The sequence below is a fragment of the Cebidichthys violaceus genome, unplaced genomic scaffold (assembly GCF_023349555.1).
Source record: "Cebidichthys violaceus isolate CVI_PGR_0920_01 unplaced genomic scaffold, fCebVio1.0.p SCAF_37, whole genome shotgun sequence".
NCBI classification, from domain to species: Eukaryota; Metazoa; Chordata; class Actinopteri; order Perciformes; family Stichaeidae; genus Cebidichthys; species Cebidichthys violaceus.
This window is the reverse complement of record NW_027176561.1, coordinates 1,170,522-1,191,381: the sequence shown is the minus strand read 5'-3', so window position 1 is coordinate 1,191,381 and position 20,860 is coordinate 1,170,522. Positions and strand designations below refer to the sequence as shown.

The 20,860-nt window shown below is 42.5% G+C and overlaps 1 protein-coding gene across 1 annotated transcript in view; it reads left to right on the top strand.

Annotated features, from left to right (window-relative positions):
* The window catches only part of lingo3a (leucine rich repeat and Ig domain containing 3a), a 35,820-nt gene extending 16,736 nt beyond the window's left edge, over positions 1–19,084 (top strand). Inside the window, exon 2 of the mRNA XM_068725993.1 lies at positions 14,451–19,084. Coding sequence (XP_068582094.1) covers positions 14,502–16,334 — 1,833 coding nt within the window. The 5' untranslated portion in view covers positions 14,451–14,501 and the 3' untranslated portion in view covers positions 16,335–19,084. The remainder of the gene's footprint in view (positions 1–14,450) is intronic.
* The last annotated feature ends 1,776 nt before the right edge of the window (positions 19,085–20,860 follow it).

The following is a 20,860-nucleotide window of genomic DNA, read 5'->3' as shown; positions in this document are numbered from 1 at the left end:
TGAGGTTGTGTTTATGCTTAAATGGAAAATCACTTTTCTAGTTTAATTTTGTTGAAGACTGCTTCATGATTTATTACCTCTGACTTTCTTTTATATGGGATAACTCTGCTGAAATTACACAGTTTATTTTGCCATAAATATTGACGCCAGACGATGAATGGTCATTATTTGGGTCTACTGTGTCTGAACTAATTGGGAAGGACGAGGAAACAACAGAAGTATTGTCCTGTGTAAAATCGCTTCTCTATTACGCCAGGCAGCATAATGGAAATAAAAGAGTGTATACAGTAATAGGTTGAACGACAGTAATAGGTTGAACTACAGTAATAGGTTGAACTACAGTAATAGGTTGAACAGATGCCTTGCATACTGAAGCAGTCAAGGCAGAGGAGTTGTCAACCAGCCATTTACTGTAAAGCTATAAGAGTCACAAAGTAATGGCTGTGCTTTCCAAGTCATTACATTTAGCATTGGATCACCGTGCTTTCAAGGAGACAAATCTCATTGTTAAATGGCCCCTGACGCCTTCAAACAGGATTGTGTTATTCTATCAATTTATCAGTTACTGTCAGACGCAATCAGGCCAGCGGCCTAATGACAAGTTCTGTTTCATTTCCCTTCTTCTTTATAAACGGCCCCAAAAGATTTGGACGGGGACAAGTGTACATTTTGAACTGTTCGCCGAGCACAGACAGTCCGTTCTACCAATTCCCCCAATTATGTCCTCTCTGTCCTGGTGGTCTGTCACTTCTCATCCCTGCTGCAGTCGAGTAAGTAGCCTGAGAGGAGAGGAGAGGAGGGGAGGGGGGGGGGGGGGGGGGGGGGGGGGGCTGCTGGCTGACTGACACGCTCTGATCATGAGGGCTTAAAGACAGGATGGACATTTAATGCGCTGGATGCCAGTGGCAGCCTGTCCGTATGGCAAGCTGGCTGTCAAACCGGTGGCTGACCGGTGGCGTCGTTCCACCGTGACATCCACATCATCCTGTCCAAAAGCAAGTGTTCCGTGTTGCCATTCTTTTTCTTTTTTTCTCTTTTTTTTTGTGCCAAAATGACATGGCTGCCATTTAAAGGAAGTGACACAGACACTTTTAAAAGGAGTGATGGTGTAAAATGGAAGCAAAATGGCTTGATGTTTAAAAAAGGGAACATAGGCGAATTTGAAGAATAGTTTTGGACATTTTGGGAAATACGATTAGCCCCCAATTAGATGCAGCGTCCCTGTTTGTCGCCGGGTGTGACTACATGTTTTGACAAATAAACACATGTCTCAATAGACGCCGGGTAACTTTTGTCAGTATGTACACACTACACATCATTAGACAATTAAAACACTTGGTTCATTTTACGGGAGCCAGAAGCATCAAAGTATAGTTCATTCAGATTTACCGATGTGGGAGGGTACCTACATTTGAAGTGGCCGCAAAGTCCATTCCTCATATATTTATATTCCTTTAGTCTGTGCAGGTCCAACGATCAAAAGAATCGAAACCATTTTTATTCCTGCACCATGTCGTTGGGTATGCAGGTTTGCCGGCTTCAAAATAAAAGCGTCCCCACATTTCTCTGTTTAATGTCGAAAGAGAGAAGTGTTGCCAGGGGACGTAAATCCTTGGTTGCGCTAAAAAGAGTGTCGCTAACTGTCGCAGAGCTAGATCAAATGACTATATCGTAAGTGATACGTTATACGATAGCCTAATTTTTATACAATTAATATTCATACTGGTTTAAATAAACAATTTCATAGTATTTCCCATCTTTGCAGCGCAAGAGTTTTGTGTGTAAAGCAATTAAAGGCCTAAAAACTGACCTGTTGAGTTCAGTGGTAGAAATAAATAAAAGAACCCGGAGACGGTTAGCTTAGCTTAGCATAAAGACTGGAAACATCCGCTAACAGTTGTTTGTGGGTTTCTTTCCACCCCAAACAGCCCATGCTGTACAGGCGTTAGCTATAAGCTAGCTTTTTGTGTGGACTGGATCCATTCAGAAAGATTAAATGCTTATTATGCTTATTACCTTTTGACACATATTGGAAGAAAAATGTCTGTTGACTTAATGGTAAGCACTCGGCGCCAAATTATCAAATACTTAATCTGAATCATTAATTACTCTAATTGGATTTTTTTTAATCATCATTAGTCTCTTCACTGTGAGCTCTCAACTCTCATGAGGCCTTGAAATAAACAAGCACGGGATACATAAGTCTGCCACCCATGTAATAGGCCTAAATTGATGGAGCACAGTAATGAATTACTGTTACAGAACGTTGCTAATGAAAGCGTGTTAGGTTGTGTGTCGATACGATACCGCTGCTCAGGGTTCTATCAGCCTCGACTGGCATCGCTGAGAGTGTGTGTGCGACCTGGAGGAAGATGTGTCACCCTGCATTACAGTGACGGTCCGTGGCATCGAACTTAATGTTCTTTTGAGCCTCGGATCCCTTTGTGTTAACTCAAACTGACTGCGCTTGGAGGGTTAGGATTGTGTGGGAGTGTTAGTGTAGGAACCTTAATATTTGTTTCAACCTTCTGCTGTGAACATGCCTCAGTGCAAAAAGAAAAAAAAAAAAGAAACAAGGTCAGACCCTGTCATCACAGTGAGTTAGTGGCATTCCAGCCACACCTGTCCTCTCACATTACTCCTGTTGTATCTCTAGATTTATTTCTAGTTTTTTACTCAGAACATGTGGACAGATGTGGCCAGAACAGTAGTTTAATCAACAGTATATTTGCTTCGTCATGAGACATGATTATTTTAGGGACGCGTTGTCACTTTTGTGTTGAAGTATTAGAATTTGCGTTTGATTTTTCCCATTTTTGCTTCAGCCATGTGCTGTGTGAATAATATACCATTTTTTGCACCAAAGTCCGTTTTTCTATATCGCCGAAAAACCAGCTAAAAATAGGCCATCGTCTCTTTTCCCATTGCCAGTAGGCGATTATGCCTTTTAGTGATATTCTTGGGTGTGAAAAGGTAAGTTAACAGTATAAAGCAGCACGGAGGCCAGTGAAAATGTTACAGTGGTTACCTCTTTTTTTTTATATCTGTTAAACTCGGTTTAATTCGGAATGATGTTCAAGCACTGCTTGAAGATGAAGGGCTCATATTAGCATGTCCAACTGGGTGTCGTGTTTCCATCACTGCCGATTGGAGCTGGAGCCGATAGATACCCGTGACTACTGCCGAGTTATTTATCTGGAGAGTGAATGCTGATTGTTACCTTTCCCATTAAAGACAAAAGCCCGATGTTAGTAGTTTTTTTCGTCCAGTGGGAAAGGGGCTTTACGTTTATTGATCTTTGGTGCTACCCAGCATTCTGGTCTATTGTGGTTTCAGTTATTGACAATACTGGTACCCTCTGTAATTAATTTGCCTCTGTATGATCAATATGTGTCAATACTGGAATGTGGGTCAAACACCTTGTTCCCTTATTAACCTGAAATTTACTGGTGTAATTCAATTAAGAACTATCCTAATAGAATGAGGTTTATTATTGATCTGTGGAAATCCTGCAATTGGAGCTGGTATCTAACTCTTCAGATCTGAATCGGTCTCAAGACGATGTTAAATGAAACTATGAACACTTGTTTTTCTGGTGGTGGCGAAACAACAAAGCATCTTTTAACTTAAAAAAGGTGATCCAAACACGCATATTTGCAGATTAATAACCTTGCGCCATATCTAAAGACTGTGAATCTTGGACAAACAGCATACATTTTAGTAAAGGTTACAATATTATACACTTTATTTGAAAAGAAACAAACAAAGAAATCCACCACAGGCTCTTCTGGCATGTTGCATAATAATTTGATCGTGAACACAAGAACAATTCAGATGATCCGATTAGATTTTGGAGCACCTTGCTACATAAACCTACATATTGATGAGAGAAAAACAAAACATTTAACATCGTGATCATTAATATTGCGGCAAACAACTATTTGCTGTGTAAAGCTATAGTGGAGTGATGTCTTCCTGAGCAGAGAAGGAAGTCACTCTCCCTCTGTGTGCGTTACCGAGCTTCACATTCGTAATACACATTATCATAGATGTTATTTTTAGAACGTCACGCATATTATCGTGAGATGGTCGGCAGCTCACTAACCTCTTGTTGGTGTTTGTTTTAAAAAAGGACATATTGCAAGCTGACTGGAGGTTAAGTCTAAAAAGATGGAGGATGTGTAACACACAGGTCTGTTTCTGTTGCCTGTCACATAAATCTTTATTTTTTAGGCCTTGGTTGAAACTAAAATGTAGCACAAAAGTTCTGTTTATGCCGAACCCGTGGAGAATGACTAACTGTATCATAACACTGAGGTGTTTCATCTGCCATCAGTCATATCATGTGTTTTACGCTCTCTGTTTTTGGGTATGGGGCTGTTGCCGCTCCAGGTAAGGTCAGAGTCTCCATGTCAGTGGGACATGACCATGCAGCCCTGCATCTTTAATTATTTAGCTCCTGTTCATAGAAATCTTTATGTTCATAAGCCCGGAAACAGTTCTCTCTCATTAAAGATTCATGGCACATGGCAAGACACATTCTTAATCACCTCTTTGTGTCCTTTGGTTTCCCTGCTCATGCTTTGCATAGGACAGAAGTGCAATTTAAGAATCTAACTGCAACCCATTATTATCATTAAAAATCCCATTTGGCACCTTTTTTTTTAAAATATTGTTTATGAATCTGCGGTTAATATGGTGTAATGGGAGTTCCGACATATCTGATCAGGTAACTGCGGCAGTTTAATCATGCAGGGCCGGAGGACAAAACCACATTAAATAAGTGGACTGTTTGCACAAGATGCCCCTCATCCATCTTCCCCTGACTTCTCCTGTCACCTCAGTGTCCGCAACCTTTTCTTTTTTTATAGCTGACGCGCGGAGAAGGTTAGGACATCGTCTTAGGGAACAATCTGATGTTCGCTCGTTTGCATCGTGTCCAGTTGGGATGAGGTGTCGCACATCAGGCTGCTCTCATCCAACATTCATAGCTATACCATGAAAAATAATGCGCCGTAAAATTGTAGGTGTCCCACAAATCATTTTGTGTGTTGTGCACGTAATCATGAACGTGGAAGTATAAAGACAGCAAAAGCCTGCATGGTGGGAGGAGATAGGTGGCAAACATATATATATATATATATATATATATATATATATATATATATATATATATATATATATATTATATACTCATGTAAATGCACACATATGCTCATACTTCCTACCAGCAACCCCTGCTTTAGTCTCCACGCAGCGACTGGGTGTCCTTGCCCGTGGTGGGTTGCATGGCCCTGCCAGCACCAACGATCCATCACCAGAATGCAAGGTGGAAGTTACAGGGTCATAAAAGGGAACCAGCAACTCAGTGCTTTCTCTCTCTGTGCCTTTCTCTCTCATCAGGTGAGCGTGAGTGTGTGTAATGGCCTGTGCGAGGATGTGTGTGTGTGTGTGTGTGTGTGTGTGTGTGTGTGTGTGTGTGTGTTCCGTGGACCATGCACTGCCAGGGGCTTCAGGGTCTCCCTACACAGACTGATGGACACCGACAGTGGCTTCCCTCGGTGGACATGAGTAATGTGTGTGGTTTTTTTTCTCTGGTGGAAACACACACACACACACACACACACACACACACACACACACACACACACACACACACACGGTTTGTGATTACGTAAAGCGCAATGAGTGGGCATGGTTGGAATCAGAGCGAGCAGCCATTTGAGGAGCTTTTGTGGATGTTATGCCTCGGCCTGTGTGCCGTTCTGGAGAGCGCTTGGCTACACCTACACACTCTCAAACCCGCCTGCTGCTCATTTGTCAGCCGTTTCCCACACCTGCAGTATGATTATGGGTCTGGTAGTCTCACCCTCTGTTCTGCTGCTGTTGATTCTTCCCTTTCTTGCTATAGATAACACGCATACACAGCAGAGAGCTATATATAAGCTTGTATTTGGAGGCTCTTAAATAGAACTGTACAGGGATTACGATGCTTGTGAACGATGCGGTACATCATGGTGAATTTTTAGAAGATGTCTCTGTCGATATCTCTTCTATACTTTTCTTATAGTCAACAACCAAGAGTTTTCTGTGTATCCAAAGCCAGATATTTCTTTCTTTTGATTGTGTCATAGAGCACTGTAGTTTTATTTTGAGTTCTTCAAGCATTCACAGTCCTGCTGCCAGAAACACTGACTAAAGCACCAAATGGGTAAAAACGCATTAGTTCCTCCTGTTTGAGGTATGTTTGTTAAAAACTACAGTGCCCAGCTGTTTTTCTCTTTTTTGTGAATTGTATATCTGTGAGGTGTTTTTTTTAAAAATGAACACGTTCAGTAGAAACAAATGGGCTTGAGAGACGTGCCAACGCATTGTAGGTTTTGGTCTTTTCATTGTGCTTTTTTCGTTTTTCTTTTTTTAATTTCAGAAGTAGAGAACATTTTTAATATGTGAGTCTGCATTTGCGCACACATGCCTAGTGTACTAGCTGCTGTGCTGCATTTAAATCTCTTCTCTCTCCACTCACACACACACACACACACACACACACACACACACACACACACACACTAGCACTTTTCGGCTTATTAGAGAAGCGTTATGCATACGTTAATGTGGTGTGTGCGTGTTTAATGTGTACAATTTTGGCCGAGCATCAGCAGTGCCCTCTGTCTGATCCCATCCTAATGTCCCCATGTTGAAACATGTGGGGGCTTCACTATCTATTACTTTGAATAGGCGAGAAGGGCAGCGTTTGCATAAGGCCCATTAGTGCAATTTGCTGTCTTTTCAAGCCCCTAATAGCTTCTGTTAAAACAAAAAAGAGTGCAGAGAGTGGGTAAGTCTGGAGTAAGGGAGAGGTGGTGCTGGGTGAAAGGGGGTAGAGAGACAGCAGAACATTTCACTGAGCCCCTTGCCCCTTTGGCTTCACAGCCCACTTTACTGTCCAAATCTGGCTCTGTTGCTATGTAACCTGCACTTGGCTATTTCTTTTTCTTTTTTTAAGCTCAAAGGGTACACTTCTCTGGCTCCCTGTCCCACTCACTGGGTATCCACAGTGTTTTGGATGCTAATTGGGCTGCGGTCAGAGAACACGTGAATACCAGGTCATCCTCTTTGCCATCTGTTCTTTATACTTTACAGTCTCTGAGCTCAGGACGACCCACGCTGACTACAGCTGCAGAGAGGGGACACCTGGCAACCTGAGGAGAAATGGATGGCTGTAGTTTTTAGATGGTTGCGTAGCACTTAAGCAATTCAATGATTAGACTACAACTGTAATTAACAATACATCACTCAATTATCAGCTTTAATTTTGTAGCACAAAGATCAGAAATAAACTAGAAACAAGTCTAAGTCTAAAACCACGCTTTAAGCTTAGTTTATACTCGCTGTAGTGAGGCCGGTGCGAGGCGCGTGTGTGCCAGAAAATTACATAATGACGGCCGCCGCGTGGAGCAAGTGTTCGCGACGCTTGGTCGTGCAGTTTTGGTAAAAATTGTGATTTGTACCGCGTACAAATAGTTCACTGATAAAAGCACTATTTACATGTTATGGGATTTTACAATTCGGTTCTAGATGCTTTAGAAACAGGAGGTCTTAATAGTCTTCATTTGAGTATATATTTTGCCAGCAAAATCAAATTGTTTTCGGGATATTCAACCTTCGTTTCTTTATAATGCATGTCATACTTCTTCTTGTAATACTTCTCTGTCAACATCATGTTTAGCAGATAAAACCATGTTCTCCATCTTAGTTTAGCGTGTGAGCATGCTAACGTTTGCCATTTAGCTCTTAACCCAACGTACAGCTTAAGGTGATTTGATTTCACTACATTTGCATGTAGTTGGTTAAACAACTCATTTAGATTTTGACATAATGACGGCGCTATGAAAAGTAGTGGACCCTAAAAGACCATCCACCATCTTGGTTTGTGCTGTAACCGTGGCCAGTGATCAGTTCTGAAATACGTGTGTGATAATAAAGATTAAAGTTGAATGCAGAAATGGCTGAGGTTAGATAGGGTCAGGAATGTCCTTTTGGCTCTGCTAAAGTTTAATCCAGAAGAGACGGGTCATTCAGGAAGTAAGACACTGGCATGAACAACAAATCATCCGCTTCATTTGCGTCAGCAGCCGCTATTTACTGTGTGACATGATGAAAAAAGGGGCAATCAACAACAGCTCCTCTCTTTAATGAAATTTTAATGACATCATATTCCCAGTTGTTTCCATCAGCCCATGACGAAAGACTGCTCACTGTTTATACCACTGCACACCACTGCCATTACCCAGACGTGTGCTGAATATTGTAGTCGTGTAAAATGATTTATGACACTGTGCTTTATTCATGTGCGCATGAGTGATTAAAAAAAGAGATGTGAAGCTGTTCTTGAATTCAATTTTGATACTTGATGTTACTTAAGTGTTTGTTTGTGTTTAATGGGAATCATAGCTAGCTTCAACACCACAACATGTGAAAGAATCTTTGACTTGAAGCCATAAGGACAGCAGAAGTTTCCGGTACTTTTGCTTTTATTAAAAATATGTGTATACCGTGCACGTTGTGATAGTTTGTTTATTGAATGAAACCCAAAAAGCGGCAGAAATAAAAATATTACTATTTACATTTCGGCCGCCCCAACGCAAGGAAACTGCTTCATGCGGCAGACAGAGGGCGGCTGCAGGACCTTCAGTTAGCTTAAATTCAGTCAGCACAAACCCCAGCAATGGGGGTCTGATCCTGGGGGGGACTTCCTCGACCCCCCTCCAGATCGCTACATTTCTTGCTCGCTGTGACACCTGCACCTGCCGGTCTGGTGGTCAGGTCTGTGGCGGGTAGGATGAAGCAAAAATTTGTTGTTTTCTCATTTCTTTCTTTGAATTTAATCCAATTAACAAACTATCAAAATGTACACGGACCCTGTAACTTTAGCCTGATTGACAAGCCCTCAGACAGCTCTACTTCTACGTCCTCTCATGTTGGACTGAGGACAGACTGGACACTTTAGTGACACACTATCGCCTCACAAGTGGTATTACAAGCCAGCACGGGCCGGGGCCAGTCGGTTAGCATGCTCGTCATAGCAGATATCTCTTCAACACTATACATAAACATGTTTGACTAACGACACTGTAACCTCTTGACATTCCGTTGATAATGTTAGTTCATTTTTTTTTTATGTTTCAAACTAAAAACCAGATCTTACACGTTGCACCTGTAAGCCAGAAACACATCCTTTTAAGTATTTGAATGCTTCTGGCTACATGAATTTGTTCCTTGTTGCAAAAGTGTCAGCCTTAAATTTGTATCACAATGCAAGCGTGAGTTGCAGTTTCAAGCATCTCGAGAGCAGAAGACAACAGTATGAAGCCGTCTGCTTTGATCTGCGCTCCGTTCTGTCGTTCGCTGTCACGGCAGCCCGGTGTGAGTCTCCTTCTGGAGGACGTCCCGTGAGTTGGCAATGTGTACGCAGGCTGTCGTGATTGTACGGAAAATTGTTTCTGGTTCTAATGTAGCCATGCAATTTTAATATGTCACAACTAACATCACACTTACATTGGGCCTCTTTTTTGGGGGTCTGAGAACTGTTGCATTTACATTTGACGTGTTACTGCAGCACAGGTCTGAATGATGAAATGAATCCTGACTGAATTCCATTTAGCTGCTTCGGTATCAGGGTCCTGGTATTGTGTATGTTGGCTCACTGTCACACTGGACATACTTGGCTTACTTGGACATGTAAATAGGACGGTGCCATTCATTAATTTGTCTGTAGTTTGTCTTACAATGCCAATCAAAATGTCTGCTGTGAAAGTGGTCCATAAGCAGCTTCGCTCATTACTGATTCTGTATATGTAACTTTTTTATCCGTTAAACTTTCATGCACTTGAAGGCCACAGCATAGCTACCCGATGATGCTGACAGTGTCTCTGTTAAGCCTTTTGGCCTCACTAAGTCATAACAACGTTAGTCGACCGCTGTGATGCTCAGCATAGCAAACTGTTGAGAAGAAAAAAAATCAACAATTGTGTATAAATATTGAGGCACATTTCCAGAATAGAACATAACTTCAGGCACTTTTTCTATCAGAAAGTATTGGACGAGTAAATGTTGCCTGGCAACCAAATGATAAGATAAAAAAAAAAAAAAAAAAAACGGCCCTCTTGCTGGATGAGTGCACAGTATACACTGACAATAATGATTTCATATATAATGCATCAGTTTGATTATTACAGACAATAGCCATCTGTCTTTTGTCACAGGTTTTTTTTGGAACAGATGCTAGGACACAGGGTCTAAAAGCAGACATGGAGACCCAGCAGGTAGATTTAAGGCACAGAAAACAGGTACTACACAAACAAGGCAATATTAACTCTCTGTGATATACGTGAAAACACCAACCTAGATATTTCCTGAAGAGCTGATAAACAAATGAGCAGCATCTGTGCTGGCAGGTGGCTGATGGCCGAGGCATTCGGGAAAGTCTAGTGGACACGTGTGTTTCAGTCTGGTCTGGAAAATAAGAGACTATGAAGAGAGTATGAAGCAGGAAAGGGGGGGGGGGGGGATTTTTAAGGGAGATGGTGCAGGCGTCTCCATGACAACATTAGACACCTACAGTATTGTCCTTTCGAAGCCGATCCGAGCTTTTGCAGTTCATGTCAGAGCTGCGTATCGATTCTGCCTGCAGGACATAGCTGGTGCAGTTCGGCCCGACGAGCATCCTGTGACTTCACGGACGGGCTTTTACATGACTAACCGCCAATGTTCACTTCGTTGCTCACTGCCAGGGTTCAGTTAAGTAGAAACGCAGCAGGAGGACGAAGAGGAGCGGCTCCTCTCTCTGTCACCTGCAGCAGCTGAAGGTTGTTCTGCTGCGTAATGAAAGATTACAACGGTTATTTTTGACTTCAGCTTACTGCCAGGTAACAGTAGCCTCTCGAACAGCAGCAGCCCTGTGTGGAGCTGCCGGCGCCCACAGGGCTGCTGTTGACCTGTGTTGCATCAGATGGCCGGGGGGCCTCTGGGTTTATTGGCGAGTGACTGCTACCAGATATGGGTTCCGAAAAGAGGCCCACGTGACTGACATTTTAAAAATGAGCGGGGGGGGGGGGGGGGGGGGGTCGGAGGAGGAGGGAAGTTTGTTATTACTGTTTTTCGGTCGCTGCCCATCTGCTGTTTATGGGGAAAGAATGTTTTAAAACTTTGTATAATAACTTTCAGACGTCACTGCATCTTAGAGTGCATGTGCAGTTTTATGACAATGGTTACAAACATCATAGAGGTAAATGCTGTAGAACAGGAGTCTTCAGTCTGCCAAGGACCCCCAAACTGATAGAGAGATGGAGCAGGGACCCCCTCCTATACATATTGTATAAAATTCTGTTTTATATCAAACTGGGCCTAGTGCCATGTATAAACATACCTTGTTAATGTGCATTCAATACTAAGCTATTCAAATAATACACAGGTTCATATATTCATGTTTTTATTGAAACATGTGCGAGGTACAGTGAGTAGGGTGGCCGTGCCACTGCCATTTAGAAACACACCTTGTCAACTGATACCAATGCCAATATCAACATTGTCTGTCAATTGCATGATAATCATGCATACAAGCTATTCAAATTGACATATTTATTATATACATAAATGTGGAAGTGAAAAATGAGTGATGGTCTATTAGTGCCACTGCTATGCATAAACATACCTGTTATCTTGCATCCAATACTGAACTATTAAAATAATGGACAGATTCATGTTGTTTTTTTTAAACATACATGGGGGGGACAGGTCCAGGCTAGTCTCGCGCTGTGAGTGAACCGGTGCCCAGCTTGAGAGACCTCCTGTGTGTCGCTGAATGTGTGCTTTTCTGACTGAAAGATAACATCGTCTGCCTCCATTTATCCATTTGCTACAATATGTTGGATTCATGTTAATGTGTATTTAAAGACATTTCAATTTGTGGAAAATTTAAAAAATTAAAAACAATTCTAATCAACCAAAACTTTCACAACCCCCCTGCAGTACCTCCACAGACCCCCTAGGGGTCGTGGACCCCCTGTTGAAGACCTCTGCTGTAGAATATTTACAGTCTCGCGCAACACTACAAATTGTAATTATTAGTTATTTCCTAATGAGAGAAGACACACACACACACACATGCTGCGTTAGAAATGACATATTATGTACTACATACTCATACATGTGTACTATGGTTTAACATACTAAAGTGTAACGCAACAGATTTTACACATCAAAGTCAGTTTCCAGGTCTTGTAAACTGACTTTTTTTCCCCTACATACTGCATTGTTGTATAAAGCCTTGGTTGGCTCCAGACGGAGCTGGGCAAAGTCTGATAAACTGCCTCAAGTGATGTCACGTGAGTCAACGTCCATTGGGGCTGAAGACCACTAGGTTTGAAAATGGAAAAGAAACGAAAGAAGTGAGATTTCCAGGTCTCTGTAAACCGCCCCTCATCTCTGGTTGAGGCTAGAAGCTCAAAGTTGTATTACTGAGCTTTCGACAGACACTGGGTAAAGTGGGCGCCTGGTTTTCACAAGGAAGAAGAATGTGTGAAATAAAAAAAGGCGATATCTCTGGTTCTGCTGCAGCAATTTTGATACTTAAAAAAATAAATAAAGAAAATCAATGTGTCTGTGTGGAACTGCCACTTTTTAAGGTTATAGAAGTGCAATGATGTATTTTCAAAGAACAAACTTTAGCCGGAGCCAAACCCCAAGGACTGCCTTTGGATGCAGAAAGAGGTTTCTTTTCTGTTTCTAGTGGTCTTATTAGACCACAGTGCGTGACCTAAATGTGTGTGAGGGGTTTCGTGTCAGGCTGCTATGTCTGACAGTTATATGCACGTGTGGGGTGTTGACAGCATGCATTGCGTCTACCACAGTGTCTTTTTTTTTTTTTTTTTTTTGATACGACTAATGGTAGAAATCTGAAATGTTCATATCTTGTGTCTTTAACAGAGCTCTGCTCATTGTAAGTCTGCTATCAGACAGTTCCGCTCGCATTTCAGACAGTTCATTTCCTTCAGTGGCAGATTGGCTAATGGGAATATCCATCTCTGAGCCGGGGTGAATTGTAAAACAGAACATGTGTAGAGGTTAGGGACATTAAATGAGTTATGAAGTCATCTGTTACCGTAGCAGGTGGGAATTTAAAATCGTAAAACACTGTCTCCTTATTTTAAACGGGGATATATATGGATAGAAAAAGGAAGAAAAGGGGAAACAGTTTCTTGTGACGTGTGTGTGTCCAGTGTTTCTACCTGTTTTAGTACCAAATGTAGCACCGAGCTCATTTTCCCATGTCATTTTAGTGACATAACCAGCACATATTGTAGGTTGAGGGAACTCCTGATGCGTAAACCAGTTATTTTTAATATGTTTTAGCGTCAGCCTCACTAGTCAACGACGACGATGTTATGAAATATGTTTTCTAGAGTTACTTTCCATCCCGCTAGTTGGTATTTCACAATGGGTTTACAAAGGGATTACCACTGCTGCCAACATCCACCAGCAGACGGAGGGGTGGAATTGTCTGTGTTTGTGTGTGTGTGTGTGTGTGTGTGTGTGTGTGTGTGTGTGTGTGTGTGTGTCTCCGTATTGTGTCACATGAAACCCATAGGCAGGTCAGGCTCCCCTCATGATAAGCCTCATGCCTCAGAGACTTATGCAGATGATGTGATGGACTGAGCTATTGTGATGCACTGAGTCGTAGTGAGTGACCTTGTCAGGCACCTACTCAAATACTGCATATACCGTGCTATATGATCCAATGTGGTTTGAATTGTTCCGTGTCGCTTTCATATTTTATTCAGCCCGTTGACATCCTGGTATTTTCTCCTGCGGAGTTAATATTCTGCTTCCTCACACAGTGTGAGTGGACCATTTCAGTGCATTTTGCGGCGCTACATTATGCTTTTGAGAGGCTGCAATTGTTTTCCTTTTTCATGCATTTTAAGATTTTTCCCACATGAGGTCTTATGAATACAATAGATTTTCAATTTCCCTGTTTCCCTGTTTTCATTTACAATGCATGAAATAACTGGAGAGCAAAACAACCATCAGATATCAAATGGACACATAGCTTTTAGGGGATTTCTTTGCGTGTGATGGCATATGATTTTAAAACCTGAGTGCTTGCGAGGCACAGTCGCCCATTGTAAATTAGTTTCAAGTGAATTCAGGCTCCTTTGAGGATTATCTTGGAGCTCTAGCTTTCATTTTGCTCCTGTGTCGGGTCAATTTGAGTTTATAATAGTAATTCCACTCATTTAGAGTGTTTGATAGCTGCTGTTGGAGGGGAATTGGGTTCAATTAATTTGTCTCACTGTCTATCTCTTTGTCTTTCCCAATCATTCTGTCTGTCCTCCCGTCCGCCCTCCCCCATTCTCCTTTTCCTCTTCCCATTCTTTCTCTTTCCTCAGGTTTCTGGCCCAGTGATTCAGGAGCAGGAGGAAGCAGTGGAAAGGAGGGCCATGGGGGTGAGCCTGGGCCAGGATGTGGGCTGGCTCCTGCCTTTCCTGTTCTTGCTACTGATGATCACGGTGTCCCCCGCCCAGAGTCAAGGATGTCCCCAGCGTTGTGAGTGCATTGCAAAACTCAAGACTGTGTCCTGTTTTGGTAAACGCCTGTCCGCGCTACCAGATGGCATCCCGCTGGACACCAAGATCCTGGACCTAAGTGGGAATAAACTTCGCTGGGTGGAGCACGGTGACCTGCTTCCATATTCACGTCTTGAAAAGCTGGACCTGAGCGAGAACATGGTCAGTGTCCTGGAACCGAATGCTTTTTCTAGTCTCCAGAACCTGCAGTCGCTTTCACTGAGGGGCAACCAATTGAAGCTGGTCCCCATGGGGGCTTTCTCCCGTCTCTCCAACCTAACGTCACTGGACCTAAGTGGGAATAAGATTGTCATTCTTTTGGACTTTACTTTCCAAGACCTGAAAAGTCTGAAAAACCTGGAAGTTGGAGACAATGATTTAGTTTATATTTCCAACAAGGCCTTTCTGGGTCTGGTGGGGCTGAGGGAGCTGACCATTGAGAGGTGCAACCTGACTTCTGTGTCCAGCCAGTCTCTGTCTTACCTGCATAACCTGGTGGCTCTGCGGCTCCGCTACCTCAGTATCTCCACCTTAGAGGACCAGAACTTCCGTAAGCTGGGAAACCTGAGGGGCCTCGAGATCGATCACTGGCCCTTTTTGGAGCACATATCCCCTCACAGCCTGCAGGGGCTCAACTTATCTTGGCTGTCTATTACTCACACTAACATCACCTCTGTGCCCACCTCTGCCCTCCGCAGTCTGGCTCACCTCACCAGCCTCAACCTCTCCTACAACCCTATCTCCGTGTTGGAGTCCTGGGCCCTGCGGGACCTCGTTAGGCTGAAGGAGCTGCATCTAGTCAACACAAATCTGGTGGTGGTGCAGCCGTATGCGCTGGGCGGTCTAAGGCAAATCAGCCTTCTTAACCTCTCCACTAACGGCCTGGTGTCCCTGGAAGAGGGAGCCTTTCAGTCTGTCAACACTCTGGAGACGCTGCGTTTGGACGGGAACCCTCTGGCCTGCGACTGCCGCTTGCTTTGGATCCTTCAGCGCCGCAAGACCCTCAATTTTGACGGCGCCTCCCCAGTGTGCATGACGCCCGTGGAGGTGCAGGGACGGGCTCTGAACGCTTTCTCCGACTCGGCTCTCTTTGATCACTTTACTTGCCAGAAGCCCAAAATCCGCAACAGGAAACTGCAGCAGGTTTCGGCCCGCGAGGGGCAGGTCGTGTCGTTCATTTGCAAAGCTGAAGGTGAGCCATCACCGATGATATTCTGGATCTCGCCTCAGCGCCGCCGCATCACCACAAAGAGCAGCGGCCGCCTGACTGTGTTACCACACGGCACATTAGAAATACGGTACGCCCAGGTAACCGACAGTGGAACCTACATCTGCATAGCCAGCAATGCTGGCGGAAACGACACCTATTTTGCCACACTTACAGTTAGTGGTCTGCCGCTGGATGCAGCCCTCATGGCCAACCGCACGTACTACGCAGGGGACCTTAATGACACGAATCTGAATGACACCAGAGTCTTCTTGAAGTTCACTCTGGACCTCAAGACCATCCTCATATCCACAGCTATGGGCTGCATCATGTTCCTGGGGGTGGTGCTCTTCTGTTTCATTCTGCTGTTTGTGTGGAGTCGAGGGAGAGGGCAGCACAAGAACAATTTCTCAGTGGAGTATTCCTTCAGAAAGGTGGACGGACCCGCTGCCAGTGGAGGACAGGGCGGGGCGCGCAAGTTCAACATGAAAATGATTTGATTTTTTTTGGGATCTCTCATTAGTATTCTTACCCTGATACTGTTTACAAGCTCAAGGGACAGGACGCCGACGTGGACCTTTGTGCTTGCAAAACATGAAATGCAGTTATTTATGGGACATTCTATTGGGACAAGGTTTTGTTATTAAAGCTGCTGTATATATGAGAAAAGGGAAAAATCTGCATGGATTTGATATATTTATATTGCTTTTGTTGTGTGTTCACGTTACCATGCAGAGCGAACCTGGATTTTGAAAGTATAAAGATGTCTCCAATGGACTGTTAAAAGACCAAGCAACGAAGTCACTGAGTCCCAGCAGTCTTTAACCTCGACAAATCTCTCGCCAATTCCGTCCTTCTTCTCTACAAGGAACTCGTCTTTAAAGGACTTCACCTCTCTGCTCCGCCTGAGGTTGTTTATCGCTCTCCATCCCCTAACCCAGGAATATATTATAACCCGGTGGTGCTCAACGAATGCCAAGGACTTGCCAATATGTATTTGAATAGTTCCAGCTATATACTGCATATTTAGACTTATTTACAGTCAGGACCATAGGTCACTATTGTGACATAAATATAGAGGCTCTGCTTTTTTTTTTTTTGCTAATGGTGGTACAATAAGACACCAAGAGACTCTGCAACACTGCCAATTTGACCGTAAAGCACCATGTAATGTGGTAGAGAGAAGTTTCTTCTCATTGGATACCACCAAAAGATGGTCAAAAACAAAAACAGGACACTAAAAGTTAAGCTACAATTAAAAGGACCTAATGCACATTCGTGTGGTGACAAACCAGTACATGCAGATGTACGTTCCATTGTTTATTCAGTACAAACTGTACAAGACTCCATATGTCTGATCTGAAAAGGACTGTGTGTAAAAGAAGAACGCATGTACAGAGTCGGCGTCTTACTTTGAATAACGTGCATCATTTGTAAATGTGTTGGGGTGCATTCATCCCACTGTTGAATAGCTCATACTGTATAGGTCGGATATATGCTGTATAAGATGTATTATATATTTTGTAATCAAAACCTTGTGGTTGTTTCTAGTACTGTTGAGTGATCAATCCAATTCTTCTGTTCTACTGTTATATCTGCGGTTAAAGTCTCTTTTTCGAATCATCGATATGCAGCCCACCCTACAGTGTCGTCAGATAGCTGAGCTCACAAAACAAATCGTGAAGAGCGTCGGCTTCAGGGGTCAGCTCCCTTGCCTATTTTTGGCTGTAGGTGTCAGTGTGAGGCTCGGCTGACCAGCGGGGGGAGGAGTTAAGCGGGTTCACCGCAGGACCTCGGTGTGTTTGAAACACGCAGGGGAGAAAAAAAATAAAAAATGCAAATGTGATAACAAAACTTGCAGACTGGAACAAAGGTCGGGACGAAACTGAGCCAGAGAGGAGAGGGAGTCGGTCGAAGTATTCAAGGAAGACATCGGCACTAAAATACAAAGGGCCGCATGTTAACCTGTAACAATATACACCTCCTCAGAAAACTGGGTGTAAAGGTTATTTCAAGCTGTTTATGTACAGTATAGTACAGTATATACTGATACTATATAATACAATTAGTACTTAATAGAATGTAATTCAATCTTTTGCATTGATTTGTAGTCACGGCACGTAAAGTAAATGCAAATGTGTCATTGTTGGGCCTTGCAAAGTCAATCTGTGATAGTTTCAATACTATAAAATAAACTGAGTTTCCTTCATAACTTCAAACATAATTTGGAGAGAGTGAGAATACAGGTGACCTGCTGCTACTATTCTAGCCTCATCTCTTGATCTGTGGGGTAAGACTTGGGAACACTCTTCCTGTCCACTCAACTGCTGCAGCTCTGGCAGTGTCGCTCTGCTGCCCTCTGCTGGCTAGAGATGGTACTGGATTATTCCCTGGTAATTATAGTACAATAAGATCTGACCTCCCCAACCTTGAGACTTATTAGCAAGCGATTCATTCAGTTTCCCTTAAAGGCAACTGTGAAGGTGTGATGGCGGACCCCTGGATCCAGCTGTGTTGGAGGTGAATTTGAATTTTACATTTTTAGTTACGACCTAAATGACCCGACCTGGGGGGGGAGGGGGGGTGTAAAGAGGACTCCCATATTACTTAATTTAGTGTTTGTGTTCATCCACATAATACACTGCACAACACATTTTATGGATTAAATATGGAATTATTGACTGTGAATATGTTCCGCGACTGATTCGACATCAGTTCCTGTCTGCATTTTTGGAAATGTAAACAACTGGAGATCATTTTAATTGTCCTTAACTGAATTCATTCTGTAAATATGGAAACCGTTGTGTCTAGGAATTGTGCTAGACGTTTTTGTATTGTATTGTTTTATAAAAAAAAAAAAAAAAAATGAAGCACACTGTTTATAAAGCATGCTATGTTATCTGCTATGATGATGTCTTTGACCTATTTTATTTATTCTTATTATTTTAAAGCAGTCATCTGGTCACTTAACCGCTACGGTGGAAGTCTGAGGAGTTGATTGAGCGTCGACATTACACCTGTGACCTCGGCACTGTGAAAATTTGTGTTGCAAGTTTTTCCAAGGTTTTGTTCTATTTAAATTTTTAGTGGACGTCCCATCGACACTACGCATTAAGATGTCATGATTCACTCCAGTTAATGATGTACGTAGGTACTGCTTAATCTGTATGAGCAGAGTTATTATTGTTCATTTCCAATGCATTCATCACATCACAAGTTACAGAAATAAATGACATTCGTGAGCAGATTAAAGATAGCGTGGCGTTCACGCTCTGATGTGTTTCTTGATCCTCACTCTCGGATCGTTACGCTGTAACGACTGAATTTAATGTGATCGCTGCAACTTATATAACTGAACTAAGCCCTGTTGTCGTTCAGTGGGGTGAAGTGAATTCATACAGTACTAATCTGACTGGTAGCCAGGTCAGGTGAAAAGACCAATAAAACCCGACACACACTTCAGGAACACCTCCAGGAGGAAGTAGAGAGCAACAGGAAGACGCCCAGGACCCAGTGCACTGAAATTGATCAAAATCTGTTCTAATTACATACTTTGAAAAGTCACCCTCCACTCGAAAAAAAAGTGTTTCGCTCATTGTTGCTAAACTTGTTACACCTTCACAGTGCAGAATGATGTATCACATCTTACATAACATGATGTGGAAACCTTAAACCTCCAGTGTACAAACTGTCACGGCCCTGTAGTTCAGCTTTAAATTTAACATTAGTTTGCATATTAATATAATCTGGGGTTTTCAATGAGGGAGACGTAGATAAAAACGTATTAGACACAAACTATTATTCCAAACAGGGTATTTTAAATAAGTATTAAAACATGAGTAGAGATATCTAAAGTAGTTTATTTTGTACACAGTTGTGACAAAAGTATCTTTGTAAGATACAAAGCTTCAGTGATCCTTAATGGCACACATCAGGAACTCTGCTGGAGGGACGAAAATCATTCTTCCAATAGATTTCCCTTCATTTAAAGAAGAAAAATCTTCCGGTAAGGGTTGATTTATTCACCATGAAGGCCACAGCCTCTGATTCACTCATCACACTCATCAAACCCCCCCCCACACACACACACACACACACACACACACACACACACACACTCACACACACACACACAGCGACAGCTCGGGCTCTGTGGGTGGGGGAGTTGCTACCTTGGATCAGACCCCTCAGAAAAGTTTCATCAGATGAAGGTGACCACTCGGAGTGACTGTGCACTGATCTTCAGTGACTCTTCTCTCTCATGAGACGGGTGGATCCATTGACCTCCCCGTGTGGGGGTCAAGTGTTCACGTCTGAACCTCTCGCTGGGCGTTCGTCACGCTTGCACCCACCCACACCCGACAATGACTCATCTGACAGGAGCAATTTTTTTTTTAAATCCAACACCTCTGTAGACCGTCATGGTTTTTACACCTCTGATCTCTCAAATTAGCATTTGACTTTGCAATGAGTCACTCAGATCTTTACCTTCCAGAGGATCTGAGAGGAGCAGAAGATATTGATATTCTCAATCTATTCAGTCTGGCTTTTATCTACTGTTTTAAAATTCTATGTTTTTTTAAATTATTATTATTGCTTATTATTAACTCAGATTGTATACAGTGTTTGTGTTTTTAGTATTTATACATATTTTATTTCTCATTTTTATGTTGCTTTAACTTTAACTTTATTAATGTTTTACCCTGATCAATTTATTTAGTGTTGTATTTTTATTTTTCCTTAACTTAATTTGGTAAACATTAGTCTTTCCACCTTCTCCTTGTTGTCTTGTCATTGGATTTAATTTGTTTGAGAGGTGCTGTATATGTAATAAAAAAACTTGATTGATGGAACTTCTAGTCAACTTGATCCAAATTCAAAGTCATCAAAGTCATATCATGGACGTTAGTGTATTATTGTATCATGCACTACACTTGTCTGGAAGCAAGTATTTTGAAATCAATGTCTGAAAACAGTGTGTCTCATATGAACGAGAGTCTCCTGAAAGCTGCTTTGATGTAGATCA